Source organism: Arabidopsis lyrata (assembly GCF_000004255.2).
Source record: "Arabidopsis lyrata subsp. lyrata unplaced genomic scaffold ARALYscaffold_4, whole genome shotgun sequence".
Classification (NCBI taxonomy): Eukaryota; Viridiplantae; Streptophyta; class Magnoliopsida; order Brassicales; family Brassicaceae; genus Arabidopsis; species Arabidopsis lyrata.
In genome coordinates this window covers 15659546-15680587 of record NW_003302552.1, presented here as the reverse complement: position 1 = coordinate 15680587, position 21042 = coordinate 15659546, and the positions used below count along the sequence as shown (strand labels likewise).

At 39.7% G+C, this 21042-nt stretch overlaps 5 protein-coding genes and 1 pseudogene across 5 annotated transcripts; 3 read left to right on the top strand and 3 right to left on the bottom strand.

Moving 5' to 3' along the window:
- Nucleotides 1-31: 31 nt before the first annotated feature.
- On the top strand, nt 32-4644 carry LOC9317328 (cellulose synthase-like protein D1). Its single transcript, XM_021028316.1, has 7 exons — nt 32-473; nt 821-1452; nt 1557-1986; nt 2075-2455; nt 2527-2902; nt 2995-3418; nt 3502-4644. Exons 2-7 carry the CDS (start codon nt 905-907, stop codon nt 4451-4453), a joined length of 3111 nt encoding a protein of 1036 aa, XP_020883975.1. The 5' UTR covers nt 32-473; nt 821-904; the 3' UTR covers nt 4454-4644.
- Nucleotides 4645-4836: 192 nt separating this feature from the next.
- LOC9317327 lies at nt 4837-6110 on the top strand. Its single transcript, XM_002881214.2, has one exon. The coding sequence runs from the start codon at nt 5005-5007 to the stop codon at nt 5755-5757; it is 753 nt and encodes a 250-aa protein (XP_002881260.1). The 5' UTR covers nt 4837-5004; the 3' UTR covers nt 5758-6110.
- Nucleotides 6111-6188: 78 nt separating this feature from the next.
- LOC110229137 lies at nt 6189-9020 on the bottom strand (annotated as a pseudogene).
- A 1042-nt stretch (nt 9021-10062) lies between these two features.
- Nucleotides 10063-12183, top strand: LOC9315498 (nitrile-specifier protein 2). Its single transcript, XM_021028319.1, has 3 exons — nt 10063-10409; nt 10485-10757; nt 11037-12183. Exons 1-3 carry the CDS (start codon nt 10215-10217, stop codon nt 11982-11984), a joined length of 1416 nt encoding a protein of 471 aa, XP_020883978.1. The 5' UTR covers nt 10063-10214; the 3' UTR covers nt 11985-12183.
- Nucleotides 12184-13993: 1810 nt separating this feature from the next.
- Nucleotides 13994-16728, bottom strand: LOC9315497 (receptor-like protein 12). Its single transcript, XM_021028318.1, has one exon. The coding sequence runs from the start codon at nt 16554-16556 to the stop codon at nt 14160-14162; it is 2397 nt and encodes a 798-aa protein (XP_020883977.1). The 5' UTR covers nt 16557-16728; the 3' UTR covers nt 13994-14159.
- A 1172-nt stretch (nt 16729-17900) lies between these two features.
- LOC9317326 (receptor-like protein 12) lies at nt 17901-20487 on the bottom strand. The gene has a single exon (XM_021028317.1). It carries the CDS (start codon nt 20412-20414, stop codon nt 17997-17999), a length of 2418 nt encoding a protein of 805 aa, XP_020883976.1. The 5' UTR covers nt 20415-20487; the 3' UTR covers nt 17901-17996.
- Between the last annotated feature and the right edge of the window lie 555 nt (nt 20488-21042).

Sequence of the window (21042 nt, the reverse complement as noted above, 5' to 3'; positions counted from 1 at the left end):
TCTAGTTGCGAATTGCAGTGATGATGATAGTCTAGCCGGTTAATATTAACACGGGTTTGGTCTGACCGGTTAAGCAGAATCTCCGGTTAGTTCATCAAGGGTTTTAACTTTTAACATTTACAGTTGTCGAAGAAATCATCACCACTCTAAAGACGTTGCTGCAACATCAAGTTGCTCAAACCTTTCTCTTCTGCTTCCCTAATTTCGGAAACAATTCGCCTGTTTTCGATTCCTCTGATGAGAAATTTTTGTGAAATTTTGGAATTTCTTCGAATTGTTAGCCATCATGCTGAAGACGTTTTCGACTCCGGCCGATTTCGCGGTTGTTTTGTCGGAAAATCTCCGACGCCGGTCCGAAGGCTTCTGGACTAGACGTGATTTGGCGTCTAATCGATGGATAGCTGCGACTACATTGTTAAGGAAACAGACGGAGATGAGTAATCAAAACCACCTGTGAATTTTAACCTGCTTTGGTATTGTTTTTGATCCCTCCTATGTGAAATTCAATGGTTATTAAATTAGGGAAATTTGGTAATGTTTCCGAGAGAGAGAGTCTTTTTTTTTGTTTCTTTGATGATTTGATCTCTGTAGTTTGCTCATAATGTCATACACAATCTTTTAACCATTGATAAGCAACCTTCATTGAGATAGAGAGAGGCAAAGCACAAAGAAAGGAGATTTCAGAATTCAAAGATTTCAATTTTAAGTTTTTTTTTCTTATAATAGAAAAGGATCTATTAACCGTTGAAATTCTAAAGCTTTAACATTTCCCTCCTAACACATTCCTCTGTTTTCTTATTTTTCTCTTTTCCTAAATCAGGTTTGTCAAAAAAAAAAAAAAAATGGGTTCAGTTTCTCGCTGAAGAAACCAAACGACCCAAAACAAGAAAATTCCATAATTGTAATGGCTTCAAGTCCACCAAAGAAGACCTTAAATTCACAATCTTCCTCCTTAAGCCGGCCTCCACAAGCTGTCAAGTTTGGTCGCCGGACGTCCAGTGGTCGCATTGTTAGCCTCTCCCGTGACGATGACATGGACGTCTCTGGCGATTACTCCAGCCAAAATGATTACATCAATTACACCGTCCTCATGCCACCAACACCAGACAACCAACCTGCTGGCTCCTCCGGGTCCACCTCGGAGTCGAAAGGTGATGCAAACCGAGGTGGAGGAGGAGGAGACGGGCCTAAGATGGGGAATAAGCTGGAGAGGAGATTATCTGTCATGAAATCGAATAACAAATCAATGTTGTTGAGGAGCCAGACGGGAGATTTTGATCATAACAGGTGGTTGTTTGAGTCTAAAGGAAAATACGGTATTGGAAACGCGTTTTGGTCAGAAGAGGATGATACGTATGATGGTGGCGTTAGCAAGTCCGATTTCTTAGACAAGCCATGGAAACCTCTCACGAGGAAAGTTAAGGTCCCGGCCAAAGTTCTTAGTCCCTACAGGTGACTGTTTGTTTTCACATATAACCCCCTCAACTTTTTTCTCTTCTTCTTTTGATTTCTATTACAGAATATCAAATATCTTACAATTTGGCCCCTTGTTTCAGGTTATTAATCGTGATTCGTCTCGTGATAGTCTTCTTCTTCCTTTGGTGGCGTGTTACGAATCCTAATGAGGATGCAATGTGGCTATGGGGACTGTCGATAGTCTGCGAGATTTGGTTTGCTTTCTCTTGGATTCTTGACATTCTTCCGAAGCTAAACCCTATAAACCGAGCCACGGACCTTGCTGCCTTGCATGACAAATTTGAGCAGCCCTCTCCGTCAAATCCCACTGGTCGCTCTGATCTTCCCGGTGTTGATGTGTTTGTTTCCACGGCTGACCCAGAAAAAGAACCGCCTTTAGTCACTGCAAATACCCTTCTCTCGATCCTTGCCGTGGATTATCCAATTGAGAAGCTTTCTGCCTACATTTCAGACGATGGTGGTGCAATTCTCACCTTTGAAGCCATGGCTGAAGCTGTTCGTTTTGCTGAGGTTTCATTTCCGCTTTCTCTCCCTGCGTATCTTAACTAGTCTATTAGATGATGGCAAAATTCTATATGGTTTTGAATTTTGTTTGCAGTATTGGGTGCCATTTTGCAGAAAACATGATATAGAGCCACGGAACCCGGATAGTTACTTTAACATTAAAAAGGACCCTACAAAAAACAAGAAAAGGCAAGATTTTGTCAAAGATCGTCGTTGGATCAAGCGTGAGTATGACGAATTCAAGGTCAGGATCAATGGTCTTCCAGAACAAATCAAGAAAAGAGCTGAACAATTCAACATGAGAGAAGAGCTCAAGGAGAAGCGAATTGCCCGAGAGAAAAATGGGGGCGTATTGCCGCCAGATGGGGTTGAGGTGGTAAAAGCAACATGGATGGCTGATGGTACGCATTGGCCAGGGACATGGTTTGAACCTAAACCTGATCATTCAAAAGGGGATCACGCCGGAATTCTACAGGTATGAACCATCAACTTCCTTGATTTCAAATAAAACCATGAGAACTTGTCAAACATGCAATAATTTTGTAGATCATGAGCAAAGTGCCTGAGCTTGAACCGGTTATGGGTGGACCGAATGAAGGCGCTCTGGATTTCACAGGAATTGATATCCGCGTACCTATGTTTGCTTATGTCTCGCGTGAGAAACGTCCAGGTTTTGACCACAACAAGAAAGCCGGTGCCATGAATGGTATGGTTAGAGCTTCAGCCATACTATCCAATGGCGCGTTCATCCTGAATCTAGACTGTGATCACTACATCTACAATTCCAAAGCTATCAAGGAAGGAATGTGTTTCATGATGGACCGAGGCGGTGACAGGATCTGTTACATTCAATTTCCACAACGATTCGAAGGAATCGACCCATCTGATCGATATGCAAATCACAATACCGTCTTCTTCGACGGTTAGTTGTTACATTGACTTTCAACCACCAAAAAATTGTAATGCTTATGTCACAAGCCACCATAGCTTATTCATTTTTCGGTTCTGAAACAGGTAACATGAGAGCGCTAGATGGGTTACAAGGTCCTGTCTATGTCGGAACAGGGTGTATGTTCCGAAGGTATGCTCTCTATGGATTCAACCCACCTCGAGCCAATGAGTACTCAGGCGTGTTCGGTCAGGAAAAGGCTCCAGCCATGCATGTCCGGACTCAGTCCCAAGCATCCCAAACGTCCCAAGCGTCTGATTTAGAGTCTGATACACAGCCTCTTAATGATGATCCAGATCTTGGTTTGCCTAAAAAGTTTGGTAATTCGACCATGTTCACAGACACTATTCCGGTTGCAGAGTACCAAGGACGGCCTCTAGCAGATCACATGTCGGTTAAAAACGGAAGACCACCCGGTGCTTTGCTCCTGCCACGGCCTCCCCTTGACGCTCCAACAGTGGCTGAAGCCATAGCTGTCATTTCTTGCTGGTAATGTTTTGAAAAATTAGATATGTTCTGTTAGTATAAACGGTTATGTAGTTAAACCTTTAGAATTTAATTTGGTCTTTCAGGTATGAAGACAATACCGAATGGGGAGATAGAATCGGATGGATTTACGGGTCGGTCACCGAAGACGTAGTGACAGGTTATCGTATGCATAACCGTGGTTGGCGGTCCATTTACTGCATCACAAAACGCGATGCTTTCCGTGGCACAGCTCCAATCAATCTCACTGACCGTCTCCATCAAGTTCTCCGTTGGGCCACAGGCTCTGTAGAAATCTTCTTCTCTAAGAACAACGCCATGTTCGCGACCAGAAGGCTCAAGTTTCTCCAGCGAGTCGCCTACCTCAACGTCGGGATCTACCCTTTTACCTCCATCTTCTTGGTCGTCTATTGCTTCCTCCCTGCTCTCTGTCTCTTCAGCGGAAAATTCATCGTACAGAGCCTCGATATCCACTTTCTCTCCTACCTTCTCTGCATCACCGTAACCCTAACCTTAATCTCACTCCTGGAGGTCAAATGGTCGGGAATCGGACTGGAAGAATGGTGGAGAAATGAACAGTTTTGGTTAATAGGAGGCACAAGCGCTCATCTCGCAGCAGTCGTTCAAGGTTTGCTCAAAGTAATAGCCGGAATCGAAATCTCCTTCACCCTGACATCGAAATCCTCAGGAGAAGACGAAGATGACATCTTTGCGGATCTTTACATAGTAAAATGGACGGGCTTGTTCATCATGCCGCTTACAATCATTGTAGTGAACCTTGTTGCGATAGTGATTGGAGCTTCCAGGACAATATACAGTGTGATTCCGCAATGGGGCAAGTTACTGGGAGGAACATTCTTTAGTTTATGGGTCTTGACTCATATGTATCCGTTTGCTAAAGGATTGATGGGTCGAAGAGGAAAGGTTCCAACGATTGTTTATGTTTGGTCCGGGCTTGTGTCGATTACCGTGTCGCTGCTTTGGATCACCATTAGTCCTCCAGATGATGTTTCAGGCAGTGGAGGATTCTCAGTGTAAATTTGGATCAGAATGTAAAAACTGAGAGGATTTTTCTCTTTTTTTTTTTTAATCTATATTTTTTTTTTGTAAAAGTAATTTTGGTTTATGTAAATTTATGTTGAAACAGACTAATTCTTGCTTTACTTCGTGTTAGCTTTTGAGACTTACCGTTGTTACATGGAACTGAAACAAACAGTTTTTTTCGTTAATCTCGTGGCTCTTATAAACCTCTGCTTCTTACAAAACAGAGGATCGGATTAAGAGAGAACGAAAACAGAGGATTTTTTTAAAAAACTATATTTGACGAAAATACCCTTGTGATCCTGATTGTTTTAACTTTTAACGTTGAAATCTCTAACAGATTTACCCTTCGTGGAACTTGACAAGAAAAAATGGAAATAGTATCGGCCCACGTTGTTTTGTTGCGTGGGAGTGAAGGAAGCTTCCTTTTATTTCCTTTTTTGTTTAGGTCTCTACTCTCTACGCTCTATATAATATCTGAGAACTCTTCTCTCTTTCCATAATTCGATATCCAAATTTGAGAGAGTGAAACCCTAAGTAGATTACGAATGGAAGCTCACGGTTTGTTCAACTCCTCCTGGATGAATACTCTTTCTTCCAGCGGAAGAGACGCTTATACTTGCAACAAAGCTCTTCCCTTGAATCTGAAGAAACCTAATGTTGTTAAAGCAAGTTCGGAGTTGAAGAAGAACGAACATCAGAGATCTCATGATTTTGCGGCAGAGACTAAGAAAAAGACTGAGTTTTTGGTGCCGAAGAAGAACACAGATGAAAGATCTAAGACTCGTGAAGAAACTGGAGAGAAGAAGCAATCGGCTCTACCTATGAAACTTTCTAAAAACCCTAGATTTGGGGTTCATGGAACGGGAGAGATTAAGCAAAATTTGAAGAAACCTGGCCTTTCTAAGTCTGTTCCAGCAACATCAAGGCTACTCAAGTTGAAGAAGCATCAACAGGCGAAAGTATCTGAAGACCCTAAATATTGTCATGTCTTGAAGAAGAACGACACGGAGACTCTAGAACTGTTCGAAATAGCCAAGAAATCAGCTGATGTGGCTAACACAAAGGGTCTTCTCGCGGCTGAAGTAGAGACATCAATCTGCGTAGACACACTCTCTTTACTCATGGAGTTCCCCATAAGCGCAACTGCTATTGAAACAAGACGGATCATGGTGAGGCTTGAGAATCTTACAAAACACAAGAACCGAAAAATCTGCAATTCTGCAGCAGCACTTCTTCAATGTTGGAGGCATAGCATCAGAGATCAAGAACTGAGAGAGTCCCGTAAAACGCAAGGCTAATGTCACAAGAGAATCTTCAAAAAACAAGGGAATGAAATTAGTAGGCTTGTGACTTGACAAAGTTGGTTGCTTATTTTTTTTGATAAATTAGCATTGTAGTCACCACTTCAATTACATTACCCAAAGCTAACAGTGAGAGGAATATGTATTAAGGATTTTCACAATCTCTCTTTGTGTTATTATTCAAGTTAAGTGTGTATATCTTCTGTTTATGCAATCAATGAAATTGGAGTTTGTCCTCTAAATTTGTTTTCAGTTGTAGATTGTAACTAAGTGACAATGAGTCAATACTTGAGAAAGTTTCTCATGTGTATAATTGTTATCCGACATAAGCTGTGGGATTCTCTGCCTTTTCCCACTCCTCTGTTTAATGTTTGTATATGACATCAGGCTTTTCCATGTCCGCCCTGGATCCCATGAAAGTTGGGAAGAGAAGAAACAGATTTGTATATAACTATTGAAAGTTCATCATTCTTACATTATCAAAGTAGTAACTACTTCATTACAAGACCAGCAACAACTTGACAAGCATTCAAAGATTGAAAGCAAAACCGAAACAATCCTAGTGGTTCCTGCATTTATACAAACCAACTATCTTGACAAACCACTCTGGCTTGTATGAAGCGATGACTTGACCTATTGCCAATCCAAGCAACAGCCCAGGCCCACACCCTATTGCCATTGCTTTCCAATTCAACACTTGTTCCTCTTCTTCGTCTTCTTCCTCAGGCAGTTGTGTTGGTGACACATTTCTCCCAAAGCAACTTTCCCCCAAAGGAAAACCACAAAGCCCTGCATTCCCTTCAAAGGAGGATTTAGGTTATCCAGTGATTTGTGTTCCTTGTGGTATTTCACCTTTGAGTTCGTTATGAGCCACACTTATGTAAGCCAAAAACGAGAGGGTCTTGAGTTCATTAGGAATAGTCCCTGAGAGTTGGTTGGTTGTTTGATAGATCAAGTGACTCAAGCTCCGTAACATTTGCCAAAGACAGAGGAATATGACCTGTGAAAGCGTTGTTGGATAAGTTGAGTGCAATCAATGCCTTCAAAAGACCAATGGATTCAGGAATCTGTCCTTCAAGTTTATTCCCAGAAAAATCAATGGTGGCGTAGGAAGTAAGGACCTTTCCTTGCTCCATGAAAAGACCTTTGTATTGCAAATCCACAGTATCTTCATATATATAGTAAGGATTGTTGTAGTCACCCATATAGATTCTCCCATCTTCATTCATGTGGAGTGATGATGCTTCCCAATTCACAAAGTAATTTGGTGGCAAGCTTCCTATAAGGTTGTTATCTGCTATTTCAAGTATGCGCAGCTTGGGAAACGCAAGAGGACCTCGATCAGGAGGAGATATAGGGCCATGGAATTTGTTTGAACGGAGGGTAAGAGCTTGTAAATCAGGTAAAGCCTTAAGCCAGAAAGGAAATGTGTCTTTGATTCTGTTGTGGTCTACGCTTACAAACCTTAGCATAGAGCAATTCAGAAGAGACCTTGGAAGCTTCCCGGTTAGTTGATTGTAGCCAACGTCAAGTGTCCGAAGCAAGGCACCATCAGAGAATATATCTGGAAGACTTCCTTCCAAGTTGTTCTTCCGGAGGTTCACTACAATGAGAGACTCTTGGAAATTACTCAAACAACGAGGAATTGGACCAGTTAAGTTGTTGTAGGATAGGTCAAGAACAGCAAGAGAGCTTCGGTTGCAGGTTTCAAGAGGTATGTTTCCTGTGAAACTATTGTTCCATGCAGATAAGAGGTTGATAGAGAGTGGTGGTTTTGGAAATGGTCCTCTAAAATGGTTATAACCCAAATCTAAAAACCTCACCGATGAATTCAGTAAAACTTCTCCCGAACCTTCTAAATCAGTGAACAAATTGTTTAAAAGATTCACTCTGCCCAGACGAGGAAGGTTCCACAACCACTCAGGGACTTTCCCTTTTATTTTATTGTTGGAAAGGTCTATATACTCCAATTTCTTAAGGTTCTTTAAGAAGGTTGGGAACTGATTAATGCCACAACCGGACAAGTCCAGTTTTTTCAAGTTCAATGGGATGTCTAAATCTGAATGTATACTAGTTTCCAATAAACTATTACCGGAAATATCAAGTATCAACAAAGATTTGAGAGTGAACAAGAGCCTTAAGTCAATTGGGTAGCTTATGTTTAGAAAAGAAATGTCTAGATATTTGAGAGTGATGAGCTTTGAGATAGGCTCTAGAATCTGTCCTTCAAATTGGTTATTCCCAATGTATAGATGTTCGAGCCTAGATGAAGAGGAGTTGGGAACTTCAATAGGACCAGTGAGAAAATTTCTACTGAGATCAAGATTTGACAAGAAAGGCATGGTGAGCAGAGAAGGGATGGTTCCAGAAAAGTGATTATAGGAAAGGTTCAAAAAGAAAAGCTTGGTGAGATTTTGGACAAGGTGGAAACTACCAGTGAGCTTGTTATGTGAGAGATCCAACTGGTTTAACCAGGTTAGGTTACTAAATGAGGAAGGAATTTGGCCGATGAAGCCGTTAGAGGAAAGAGACAAGAACTCTAATCTGTTGAGACTGCCGAAACGAGAAGAGAGTGAAGAAGCGGAAGTGAAGTTGTTGTAAGCGAGATCAAGGTAACGGAGGTGGTGCAACTCAAAGAGGCTACTGTTAGGACTCAGTGTCCCAGAGAAGTGTGATTATCAGAAAGCGATAAAATGGATAGCTCGGTTAGGTTTTGCACAAGTGGGAAACTACCAGTGAGCTGGTTGTGGGAAAGGTCTAACAAGTAAAGCCGACTTAGATTACTAAGTGAAGAAGGAACTTGGCCGATGAAGCCGTTAGAGGAAAGAGATAAGACCTCTAATCTGTTGAGAATACCAAACTCGGAAGGAAGTGAAGAGGAGATGAAGTTGTTGTTTGAGAGATTAAGGTGACGGAGCTGATGCAACCCGAAGAGGCTACTGTTGGGCTTGAGAATGCCACTGAGACAGCCATTTGGTAGTTGTAGCTTGGTGACAGCACCCGTCGTGTTATCGCACCGGACTCCATTGAAGTAGTCAGTTTAATTGCAACTGCGGGAATCAAACTCGTTCTTAAAATGCATAATCTGGTCGGGACGACAGCCAAGAGCATTGATCATTAAGAAGCTCGAAGCTAAGTGTAAGAATATAGAGAGAACCCGCAAAAGCAGAGATGATGGGAACATGGTTGTGATTCAAAAGTTTGATGAAATTATTAAACCAAAAAGAGATGTATAAAAAGATTTGATAATCTGTTCTTAGATCCTCCATTGCTTATAAACTGTAATTAAAACAACAACAACAACAACAACAAAAAGATAGTTTGGTGAAACTTTAATTTCTCTTTGAATTTTTTTTGTACTATTACAATGACATGGCATTAAATTTTGTTTGTGGGTTGGAGAAGATTTGATTAAATAGCTGGTAATCTTTAATGCCTTACGGATAAGATCTGGTGTTTGTTAGTAGATTTGAGAAGACTTACGTCAAAATTAAAAAACAGAGACATCTGTTTGCGTTACCAGTTTCCCTATCAGTTGAGCACTAAAAAATCAATATAAACGATATAGTTAAGAACACCAACTCAAGATCAATTAGTTTTGACAAAATCATGAAATGAAAATTATGAAATCAATCTATTGAGATGGATTTTAGTAACTCGGATTGATATTTTAATTAGGGTTTAATTAGCATGTCTGAAGTTTTGCATATTCTGCTAAGTGTTTGATATATGATTCTTTATTACAAAAAACATGAACTACCTGATAGACATCTAAGACCAAATACGTCGACGTGTACACATTATTCTTAATTCTTATCGGCAACAATTAGCATTATATACCCATGGAGTCATCATCAATTCATCATTCATATATATCGGCAACACTTGATATTTTGATATGCCTCGCGTCTCTACATGAGTGATAAAGGGGCCAGTTGCCACAGTTTCCAGATTTTATGTTTGAATACTAATTTTATTTGTTTGGGACATTTATTAGTGATTTTTTTATTCCATATGGAAAATAAAATTATATTGTGCGTTTTTTCTTACAAATTTTCCTCTCTATTTAATATGATTTTCTTTCAAAATATATTGGTTCCAGTTATAAAAATATGCTTTATGCATTTTTAAAATGATAATTTTAACTAATTGATTATAATATATAGAACTTTATAATTTAATTACATTATTTTCTATTGTTTTCCCTGGGCCAAAACAACATGACAAATCTGAAACGGTGACCGTGTATCTTCCATGGGTCAATAAATACCCATGCAATTTTTCCAAAAGGATCATGTAAGTATGTAACAATCGTTAGTTTCTTCTCAGCCTCAGGTCAGCTCTCCCCACATATCTCTCCCTCTTTCTTATATGATTGTAGTTTGTATAAGATTTGATTATATTCGTAGTAACAGGCAATATTGGTAAGATTTGATCACTCGCAAGCAAAAGAGATGGCACAAAAGGTGGAAGCAAAGGGTGGTGAGATAGGAGATGTATGGGATGATGGTTCTTACGACGGTGTTAGAAAAGTATACGTAGGGCAAGGCGAAGATGGTATCGCCTTCGTCAAGTTTGAGTATGTCAATGGTTCTCAAGTGGTTGTTGGCGATGAACGTGGGAAGAAGACTTTGCTAGGAGCTGAGGAGGTACTAATATAGATATATTTATGCATGTTGAGATTGTTAATTTATTGGTTTTCTCATTGAGAATTCTCTTTGTAGTTTGAGGTTGATGCAGATGACTACATAGTATACGTGGAAGGTTATCATGAGAAAGTTTTTGGGGTCTCAACAAAAGAGATCATCTCAACTCTTACGTTCAAGACTTATAAAGGCAAAACTTCTCCGCCGTTTGGAATTGTCTCCGGGACCAAGTTTGTCCTCCAAGGTGGCAAAATCGTTGGGTTTCACGGACGTTCCACTGATGTTTTGCACTCACTTGGAGCCTATATTTCTTTGCCGTCCACTCCAAAATTGCGTGGAAAGTGGATAAAGGTATTAGTAGTATCTTAGACCAACATAAAAAATGATTTTTAACCCATACAACACAATTAAGGTTTTTGATTGATAAAGTCAATAAAAATGGAAAAAAAAAAATCATAATAAGAGAAAACAAAACACTTGTCTTTATTGGAAATCCATATATATTAATGACGGTTTTACTTTTAAAATTTTCACTAATCTGCAAGAATCGCAGAATAATTCCACTATTATGCATGCATGTTACTAATCAGAATCCAAATCTCTAACTAACAAATATGATTTATTTATAAGGTGGAGCAAAAAGGAGAGGGTCCAGGGCCAAGATGCTCACATGACATAGCACAAGTAGGAAACAAGATTTACTCCTTTGGTGGTGAGCTCACACCAAATCAGCCCATCGACAAACACCTTTATGTCTTCGACCTCGAGACCCGGACTTGGTCCATTTCTCCAGCCACCGGAGACGTTCCAAACCTCTCTTGCTTAGGCGTCCGTATGGTGTCAATTGGATCAAGCCTCTATGTCTTTGGAGGCCGAGACGCTTCACGAAAATACAACGGCTTCTACTCGTTTGATACGATCAAGAACGAGTGGAAACTGCTAACTCCGGTCGAACAAGGACCCACTCCTCGTAGCTTCCACTCGATGGCAGCCGATGAGAAAAACGTTTACGTTTTCGGTGGAGTGAGCGCTACGGTTCGGCTCAAGACACTAGACGCTTACAACATCGTTGATCACAAGTGGGTTCAGTGTTCGACCCCGGGAGGTTCCTTTAGCATAAGAGGAGGAGCCGGGCTCGAAGTGGTACAAGGGAAGGTATGGGTTGTGTATGGATTCAACGGATGTGAAGTTGATGATGTTCATTGCTACGATCCTGTTCAAGACAAGTGGACACAAGTGGAAACGTTCGGTGAGAAGCCTTGTGCGAGGAGTGTGTTCGCTAGTGCGGTTGTTGGGAAATACCTTTTGATCTTTGGAGGTGAGATAGCGATGGACCCAAAAGCTCACGAGGGTCCGGGTCAATTGAGTGGTGGGACTTTTGCGTTTGATACAGAGACGTTGAAGTGGGAGAAGCTGGATAAGTTTGGTGAAGAGGAAGAGACTCCAAGTATCAGAGGATGGTCTGCGTCCACGACTGGGACCATTGATGGTAAGAAAGGACTGGTGATGCTTGGTGGGAAAGCTCAAACTAATGATCGGTTTGGTGATCTCTTCTTTTATGGAGTTGACTCTGCATAGACGCTGTTCGTAGATGATGCGTGTTTGTCAATATGTGTGTGTGTGTGATGCAATAAGGGAGGGTCTTTATCATCTTTTCAGTGATACCAAATAAAATAAAACAAGGGAGGGCCGTGAATATGTGATACCATATGATCCTTCATCAGCTTGTCCGTTTTTTTTTTGTTTTTTTTTTCTGTATGTTTGGTTCATGTTTGATGTTTCGTGTGTTTATTAATAAATTGCTTATTTTCTCCAAAGAAATCGTCAGATGAAATAAGTCATAGCTTATAATTAATTGAACAACGATGAATGTGTTGGAAATTTTGAAAAAACAGGTTTACAATTAGACTCATCATTGATGTGCCTTTAATCAAGTGGTTAAGTCCATTTGACTCCGCCTTCCCACCGGAGTTCGATTCCATTAAGTCGCGTTACCCGGCGTAGTAGGGATGGGTTATGAATCACACCTTGTCATCCAAATATATGTCAAAAAATTAGACCCATCATTAAACTAAACCAGCAGTAAGTAAACCAGTTTAGACCAAGACTGCATTTCGATTTATATTAAACCGGTATGCATAGTTTAAACAAGTCGAGAAAGAGATTTTGACTTGACAACGGCGGAGCCATTGCGATCACCGTCACTCTCGTCGAAGTTTTGGTGGAGGAATCCGAAATCAAGGAGCTTCAGGTGATTTCATTTTCGCATATTTTCTCGTGATTTCACGAGCAAGAATAATTGCTCTTTCTTTTTTTTGGGGTTTGCTAATTAATTCTCCTTGTTTTATTCAAACGCTGCTTTAGTTAAGAACACCAAAAAAAATCTCAAGGGTCAAATTAGTTTTGACCGAGTCATGAAACGAAATCAATTTAGTGAGCTTGATTCTAGGGTTTAGGGGTTAATGTGGCCGTAACATAAAATAAACGGCATTAATTTGGTAGTCTTAGTGCTTTATAATGAAGAACTTGGTTTGTAACCTTTTAACCAATCCATGAGATTGGAGTTTGATCTGTAAGGATTAGTTTCAGTTATAATTGATAGAGTTCTCATGATATTTCATTGTGTAGAGGTTTTTAGCCTCTCAAAGGCTCAAGCTTTATCTCATTTGTCATCAACACCATATTACGGAAACAAATCAAGTAAAGTATCGAGAAGAGGAGGAAGATAAAATAGAGCAAGATGAAGGAAGAAGAGGAGCACACAAAGGATTTGTTAACCCGGTTCACGGCATTAACGAGCCGCTACGTCCGGTTAGGATCGATAGATCCACAACTTCACTATGAAGAAGAAGGTATTACAAACAAGAAGCAACAAGTGACCCGTCTAATACCCTTCACTAGTACTTAGACTCACTCTGTACCACTTCCTGTATAACTCAGAGAACAACAATGACAAGCTTATACTAATACATGTTTTCTCTCATCTCTATACCTTACTAACTCTTCTTCTTAGATCTACATTGTGCTATTGCTCTCTCTCTCTACTCCCTTCTCCCTTAGCTTCTCTCAATGAAGATAAGCACCTATATATAGAGACAGCTAACTAGGGCTTCCTTGTGCTAAAACAAACCGCAACCCTTTTGAGAACAAACTGACAAAACGGAGAGGCTCCCCTTTGTGGTCCCAAAAGTATCCCAACCCAACTTTAACTTGACTAGAGTTAAGCCTTGAGTTGCTTTTGATCTTCATTTGCTTGAGAAACAAGTTCTCATCTCCACACATTGTTATCTGAGAAAATTAGTTAAAACTGTTAAGCAGATTATTGTAAATTTGTATTTGGTAAGTCCTATAATGATACAATTTTTTTTCTTATTCACATTAAACTGATTAGTATCAGTGGTGGGTGGTGCCATTTGCACTGGAATGAGGGATCTCATGAATGTATGGTCTGAGATTGAATTCTGGAGACTCTCTTACTCTGACTCTCTTATGTTTATTTGATCCAGTTTGTCTTCACAGGATGCTGGAAGATGACGTCGTGCGTTATAAAGAAATTTCAGCTCGAGTTAGTTCAAGAATTAGAGAAGAACCAAAACAGTATATCATAAGCCTCTTTCTCAACCAATATATCAAGACATACATCAGGACATTATCAGCCAAACAGAGATCTTATTTAAGGGAACCAAAAGTTACAGAAACTAACTAGTAAAACCTCTTTCTTACATCAGGTAACAATATATCCACATACTACATTTACATATCACTTTTTTGTTCTACGTTATTTTTATTATTAAAACTATCCCATCTTGAATCCAAAGTCATAAACAATCTAACTGGATTGACTTCCTTGCGCTTCTCCGACCACTTCGGCTTGTATGAAGCAATAACGTGTGCTATTACCAACCCGAACAGCAGTCCAGGCCCATACCCTATAAGCATTGCTTTCCAGTTTAACACTTGTTCCTCTTCTTCGTCTTCTTCCTTAGGCTGTTGTGTTGGTGGCGCATTACTCCCAAAGCAAGTCTCCTCCAAAGGAAGACCACAAAGCCCTGCATTCCCTTCAAAGGAGGATTTAGATTGCCCAGTGATTTGTGTCCCTTGTGGTATTTCACCTGTGAGTTGGTTGTGGGCCACACTTATGTACGCCAAAAACGAGAGGCTCCCGAGTCCTTTAGGAATATTCCCGGACAGTTGGTTTCTTGAGAGGTCTAGTGACTCCAGCTCTGTCACGTTTGCCAAAGATGGAGGAATATGGCCTGTGAATGCGTTGTTTGATAAGTTGAGTGCAATCAATGCCTTCAAATGACCAATGGATTCGGGAATCTGTCCTTCAAGTTTGTTCCCAGAAAAATCAATGGTGGCATAGGAAGTAAGGACCTTTCCTTGCTCCATGAATAGACCTTTGTATTGCAAATCCACTGTATCTTCATATATATAGTAAGGATTGTTGTAGTCACCCATATAGATTCTCCCATCTTCATTCATGTGGAGTGATGATGCTTCCCAATTCACAAAGTAATTTGGTGGCAAGCTTCCTATAAGGTTGTTATCTGCTATTTCAAGTATGCGCAGCTTGGGAAACGCAAGAGGACCTCGATCAGGAGGAGATATAGGGCCATGGAATTTGTTTGAACGGAGGGTAAGAGCTTGTAAATCAGGTAAAGCCTTAAGCCAGAAAGGAAATGTGTCTTTGATTCTGTTGTGGTCTACGCTTACAAACCTTAGCATAGAGCAATTCAGAAGAGACCTTGGAAGCTTCCCGGTTAGTTGATTGTAGCCAACGTCAAGTGTCCGAAGCAAGGCACCATCAGAGAATATATCTGGAAGACTTCCTTCCAAGTTGTTCTTCCGGAGGTTCACTACAATGAGAGACTCTTGGAAATTACTCAAACAACGAGGAATTGGACCAGTTAAGTTGTTGTAGGATAGGTCAAGAACAGCAAGAGAGCTTCGGTTGCAGGTTTCAAGAGGTATGTTTCCTGTGAAACTATTGTTCCATGCAGATAAGAGGTTGATAGAGAGTGGTGGTTTTGGAAATGGTCCTCTAAAATGGTTATAACCCAAATCTAAAAACCTCACCGATGAATTCAGTAAAACTTCTCCCGAACCTTCTAAATCAGTGAACAAATTGTTTAAAAGATTCACTCTGCCCAGACGAGGAAGGTTCCACAACCACTCAGGGACTTTCCCTTTTATTTTATTGTTGGAAAGGTCTATATACTCCAATTTCTTAAGGTTCTTTAAGATGGTTGGGAACTCAATGAGACCACAACTCAACAAGACCAAATCCTCCAAGTTCAGTGGGATCTTGGAATCTGAACTTATACTAGTAGCCAATAAACTGTTACCGGAAAGAACAAGCCTCACCAAAGATTTGAGAGAGGAGAAGAGGTTTAAGTCAATTGGGTAGCTTGTGTTTAGGAAAGAAATGTCGAGCTCCTTGAGGTTGATGAGCTTTGAGATAGGCTCTAGGATCTGTCCTTCAAAATGGTTATTCCCAAGGTACATGAACTCGAGCCTAGATGAGGTAGAGGAGTTAGGAACTTCAATAGAACCAGTGAGATAGTTTTCACGCAGATGAAGAGATGATAAGAAAGGCAAAGTGAGGAGAGAAGAAGGGATGGCTCCAGAGAAGTGATTATAGGAAAGCTCTAAAATCGAGAGCTTTGTTAGATTTTGTACAAATGGGAAACTACCCGTGAGCTCATTATGGGAAAGGTCTAAAATGTAAAGCTGGCTAAGGTTACTAAATGAGGAAGGAACTTGACCTAGAAAGCCATTAGAGGAAAGATACAAGACCTGTAATTTGTTGAGATTTCCAAATCCAGAAGGGAGCGAAGCAGAAGTGAAGTTGTTATTTGAGAGATTAAGGTAACGAAGATGCTGCAAGCTGAAGAGGCTACTGTTGGGCTTTAAGGTTCCACGAAGGCAGCCACTTGGGAGTTGTAGCTTTGTGACCACACCAGTTGTGTTATCGCACCCTACTCCATTGAAGTAGTCAGTTTGGTTGCAATCTCTGGAATCAAACTCGTTCTTGAATTGCGTTATGGCTTGAATCTGGTCGGGACGACAACCATCAAGTCCAACAACAAGAGTGAAGCTTGCAGCAAAGATAGAAAACAGTAAGAGCACCGACATTATGGTCTTCATGAAAACTTTTATGAAGAATAACAATATTTAAGCAAAGTGCTGGAGAAGATTGGTTTAAATAGACATAGGATGTGTGTTCTTTTTTTTTTTTTTTTTGCATTGGATAAAATTTCTGATATAAGATTTTTACTTATTTAAAAATAGAAATAGAAAATAGCAGCCATATACACTTCTTTTAAGATGAAGACATTATATTCTCTTTGAATTTTCTTGTGCAAATAAGTGATATAGTTGTTGAAACTTTATATTCTCATTAAACTTTCTTGGGCTATTATATTTTAAGAATTTGTGACCTTTTACAATGAAATGGCATTAAATTTTGTTTGTTGGTTGGTTGGTTGGAGAAGACTTGGTTAAAGAGTTTGTAACCTTTAATGTCTTAAGGATAAGATTTGGTATTGATTTGTTTGTGAATTGGAGAAGAAGACGTTGTCAAACTTTGAAAACTTAGACATCTCTTTGCGTTATAAGTTTCTCTATCAGTCAATCTCAAGAACTGTTAAAAGAAAATAAAAAGAAAAACTGATTAATGCTTGAGAGCTTGTGAATTAGTGGAAAAATAATCAATTTTGGAAAGAGAGTAGATCTCTTTGGTGTTTGTTTGTAGTAAAAAGAAGCTGAACCAGCAGCACTAATTTTTTAAAATGCTAAACCAGCAGTAAGTAAACCAATTTAGACAAAACCGGTAATAATAATTTAATTAACCAGATTGTTAGTATTTCCTGTAAAGTCTACTTTAGTAACAAACAAATCGAGAAGGAGATTTTATGATGCGACGACGGCGGAGCTATTGCGATCACCGTCACTCTCGTCGACGTTTTGGTAGAGGCTTCCTAAATCAAGTAGTTCCAGGTGATCTCATTTGTTGTACTCTTTTTTTTTTTTTTTTTTTTCTCTCGTGATTTGATAAGCAAGAATAATCGAATCATGAAATGAAATCAATTTAGTGAATTTGATTCTAGGGTTTTAGCTACTCTGGATTGATATGTTGTGCATACTCTGTTATCTGAGAATGTTAGTTCAAAGTGTAACAAGATTGTTATATTTGGTAAGTCCTCTCATGATATAAACTGATTTGTATCAATTGTGAGTGGTAGCATTTACATTTTAAAAAAGAGATTCTCGTGAATGTCTGTTCTGAGATTGAATTCTTGAGACTTGTATGATCTTACAGGCTCGGACTGTCTTATGTTCATTTCATCCAGTTTGTCTTAATAGGAAGCTGAAACAACGGTTTTCGTGCATTAAGAAACATCGGCTCGGGTTAATTCAAGAATCAGAGAAGAACCAATGCCTTATGTCATAAGCCTCTACCTCAACAATCTACCAAGAGATACATCAGGATATTATCAGCCAAAAGAGAGATCTTAATTTAGGGAACCAAAAGTTACAGAAACTAGTCAACTTCTTTCTTACATCAGGTAACAACATATCCACATTCTATATTTTCGTATCACTTTCTTCTTCTACATTATCCTTATTATTAAAACTGTCCCATCTTGAATCCAGAGTCATAAACAATCTAACTGGATCTACTTGCTTGCCCTTATCTGGACCAACTATCTTGACATACCACTTCGGCTTGAATGAAGCAATGACGTGTGCCATTACCAATCCAAGTAACAGTCCAGGCCAATACCCGATAACCACTGCTTTCCAGTTTAACACTTCGTCCTCTTCTTCTTCTTCGTCTTCTTCCTTTGAATAGAGTGTTGGTGGCGCAAAGCAATTTCCCTGGAGAGGAAGACCACATAGACCTACATTCCCTTCAAATGATGATTCAGCTTGCCCACTAAACTGTGGTCCTTGTGGTATTTCACCTTTGAGTTGATTATGAGCCACACTTACATACGCCAAAAACGAAAGGCTTCCGAGTTCTCTAGGAATATTCCCTGATAGTTGGTTTCTTGACAGGTCTAGTGACTCAAGCTCCGTAACATTTGCCAAAGACATAGGAATATGGCCAGTAAAGGCGTTGTTTGATAAGTTGAGCGCAATCAATTCCTTCAACAGACCAATGGACTCAGGAATCTGTCCTTCAAGTTTGTTTCCAGAGAAATCAATGGTGCTGTAGGAAGTAAGGACTTTCCCCTGCTCCATGAATAGACCTTTGTATTGCAAATCCAAAGTGTCTTCATAGATATAATAAGCATTTTTGTAGTCTCCCATATACATACGCCCATCTTCATTTATCTTGACTGATGATGCTTTCCAGTTAACAAAGAAACTTGGTGGCAAGCTTCCGGTAAAGCTGTTATCCGACAATTCAAGTATCCGCAGCTCAGGAAATGCGAGAGGACCTCGATCAGGAGGAGAGAGATGGCCGAAGAATCTGTTTGAACGGAGAGTAAAGACATGCAAATTGGGTAGCGCCTTCAGCCAGAAAGGAAACGTGTCTTCAATTCTGTTGTTGTCAACACTCAGAAACTTCAGAAAGGAGCAATTTAAAAGTGATTTTGGAATCTTCCCGGTTAGTCGATTGTAACCAACGTCAAGCGTCTGTGTCAAAGCACCTCTATAGAACTTGTCAGGTATACTTCCTTCCAAGCTGTTCTTCCTCAGATTCACTACTTTTAAGTTACTTAGACATTGAGGAATTGGACCGGTGAAGTTGTTGTAGGATAGATCAAGGACGACGAGAGAGCTTCGGTTGCAGATTGAGAGAGGTATGTTCCCTGTGAAACTATTGTTCCACGCAGACAAGTAGATGGAATTGAGTGGTGGAATAGGAAACGCTCCTGTCATAGAGTTATAGGCAAAATCTAGTAACTGCACTGATGAGTTAAGTAACACTTCTGAAGAACCTTCGAAACCGGTAAAAGAATTGTTAACAAGATTCGCTATGCTAAGACGAGGAAGCTTCCAAAACCACTCAGGTACTTTCCCTTTGATTAGATTGTTGGAAATGTCTATATGCTCTAAGTTTTGAAGGGTCTTTAAGATGTTTGGAAACTCGATCATGTCGCACTGCACCAAAATCAGGCTTACTAAGCTCAATAGAATCTCTGAATCTGAACTTAAACTGGCTGGTAATAACCTATTTTTACGAATATCAAAGACCAACAAAGATTTGAGAGGAGAGAAGACCCGTAAGTCAATTGGGTAACTTATGTTTAGGGAAGCAAGTTCAAGATAGTTGAGGTTGATGAGCTTGGAGATAGGCTCTAGGATTTGTCCTTCGAATTGGTTATACCCAAGGGACAAACGCACTAGCTTAGATGAAGAAGAAGAGTTGGGAACATCAATAGAACCAGTAAGATGATTCTTTTTCAAATCAAGATAAGACAAGAAAGGCAAAGTGGGTAGTAAATCAGAAGGTACGGCTCCTGAGAACTGATTGTAAGAAAGGTCTAGAAACGAAAGCTTTGTTAGGTTTCTTACAAGTGGGAAACTACCAGTGAGCTCATTATGGGAAAGGTTTAAGTGTGTAAGCAAGATAAGGTTACTAATTGAGGAAGGAAATTGACCAGTAAAGCTACTAGAGGCAAGAGACAAAACCTCTAATCTGTTGAGATTGCTGAATTCAGAAGGGAGTGAGGAGGAAGTGAAGTTGTTGTGAGAGAGATTAAGGTAACGAAGCTGATGCAACTCGAAGAGGCTACTATTTGGTTTGAGAGGTCCAGTGAAGCAACCACTTGGGAGCTGAAGCTTCGTGACCGCACCAGTCGCGTTATCACACTGGACTCCGTTTAAGTAGTCACTGCGGTTGCAACCGTCAGATTCAAACTCGTTCTTGAATTGCATTAGAACCTGGATCTGGTCAGGACGACAAGTACGAAGAGCACTGATCATCAAGAAGCTTGAAGCGAAGACGATACAGTAGAGTAAGAAGACTAACGAGCGAAAATGCAAACGCATGGTGTTTGTGAATTGTGATTGAACCAACAAGTTGAGGAAATGATTGAACCAAAAAAGAGATATCAAAGATATCAAAGATTTGGTATATATATGTTATTTTATAAGCCCCCTTTAATAAATGTGTGGGGGTCTAATGGCACGTGAAATATCTACGAGTCACATAGTTCATGAAGTAATTCCACGTGGGCATCTCTATAATTTCAACTTAAATTTGACTCTTTACGATGGCTTCAATATCTGATTAGAATTACATACATGCAAGTATGTTCACACTAATTTCAGCAACAAGAGAAGAAATCAACATACAAAAGACTACTCGCATTGGATCAAAAGAACGCACATTAATATGATGATGACTATTCTATTCTGTTTAATATCTTCTCTAGTACTTAATGAATTTTAGTTTACAGATACAGAAAAATAATTTAAGTGGGCCTTTCAACAATTAATAGTTTGGTGAAATGTTATCTTCTCCTGGAATTTTCTGATATTACATTTATTATGAATTTGTTGCGTTACAATACAAAACAAAACAAGTAGCATTAACTTGTTTATCGATTGGAGAAGAAGACATGGTCAAAATTTTCGGTGGACAAGAAGTGGTGACGTGAGAAACTGAGGAGATCCA

What these genes read in the sequence shown, in the direction of transcription:
- LOC9317328 (XM_021028316.1), top strand. Translation starts at nt 905, where the DNA reads ATGGCTTCAAGTCCACCAAAGAAGACCTTAAATTCACAATCTTCCTCC. An exon ending in AAAGTTCTTAGTCCCTACAG is followed by an intron (nt 1,453 to 1,556) that starts GTGACTGTTTGT and finishes CCCTTGTTTCAG; the next exon opens with GTTATTAATCGTGATTCGTC. An exon ending in ATAGCTGTCATTTCTTGCTG is followed by an intron (nt 3,419 to 3,501) that starts GTAATGTTTTGA and finishes TTGGTCTTTCAG; the next exon opens with GTATGAAGACAATACCGAAT.
- LOC9317327 (XM_002881214.2), top strand. Translation starts at nt 5,005, where the DNA reads ATGGAAGCTCACGGTTTGTTCAACTCCTCCTGGATGAATACTCTTTCT.
- LOC9315498 (XM_021028319.1), top strand. Translation starts at nt 10,215, where the DNA reads ATGGCACAAAAGGTGGAAGCAAAGGGTGGTGAGATAGGAGATGTATGG. An exon ending in CTTTGCTAGGAGCTGAGGAG is followed by an intron (nt 10,410 to 10,484) that starts GTACTAATATAG and finishes TTCTCTTTGTAG; the next exon opens with TTTGAGGTTGATGCAGATGA. An exon ending in TGCGTGGAAAGTGGATAAAG is followed by an intron (nt 10,758 to 11,036) that starts GTATTAGTAGTA and finishes TTTATTTATAAG; the next exon opens with GTGGAGCAAAAAGGAGAGGG.
- LOC9315497 (XM_021028318.1), bottom strand. Translation starts at nt 16,556, where the DNA reads ATGAAGACCATAATGTCGGTGCTCTTACTGTTTTCTATCTTTGCTGCA.
- LOC9317326 (XM_021028317.1), bottom strand. Translation starts at nt 20,414, where the DNA reads ATGCGTTTGCATTTTCGCTCGTTAGTCTTCTTACTCTACTGTATCGTC.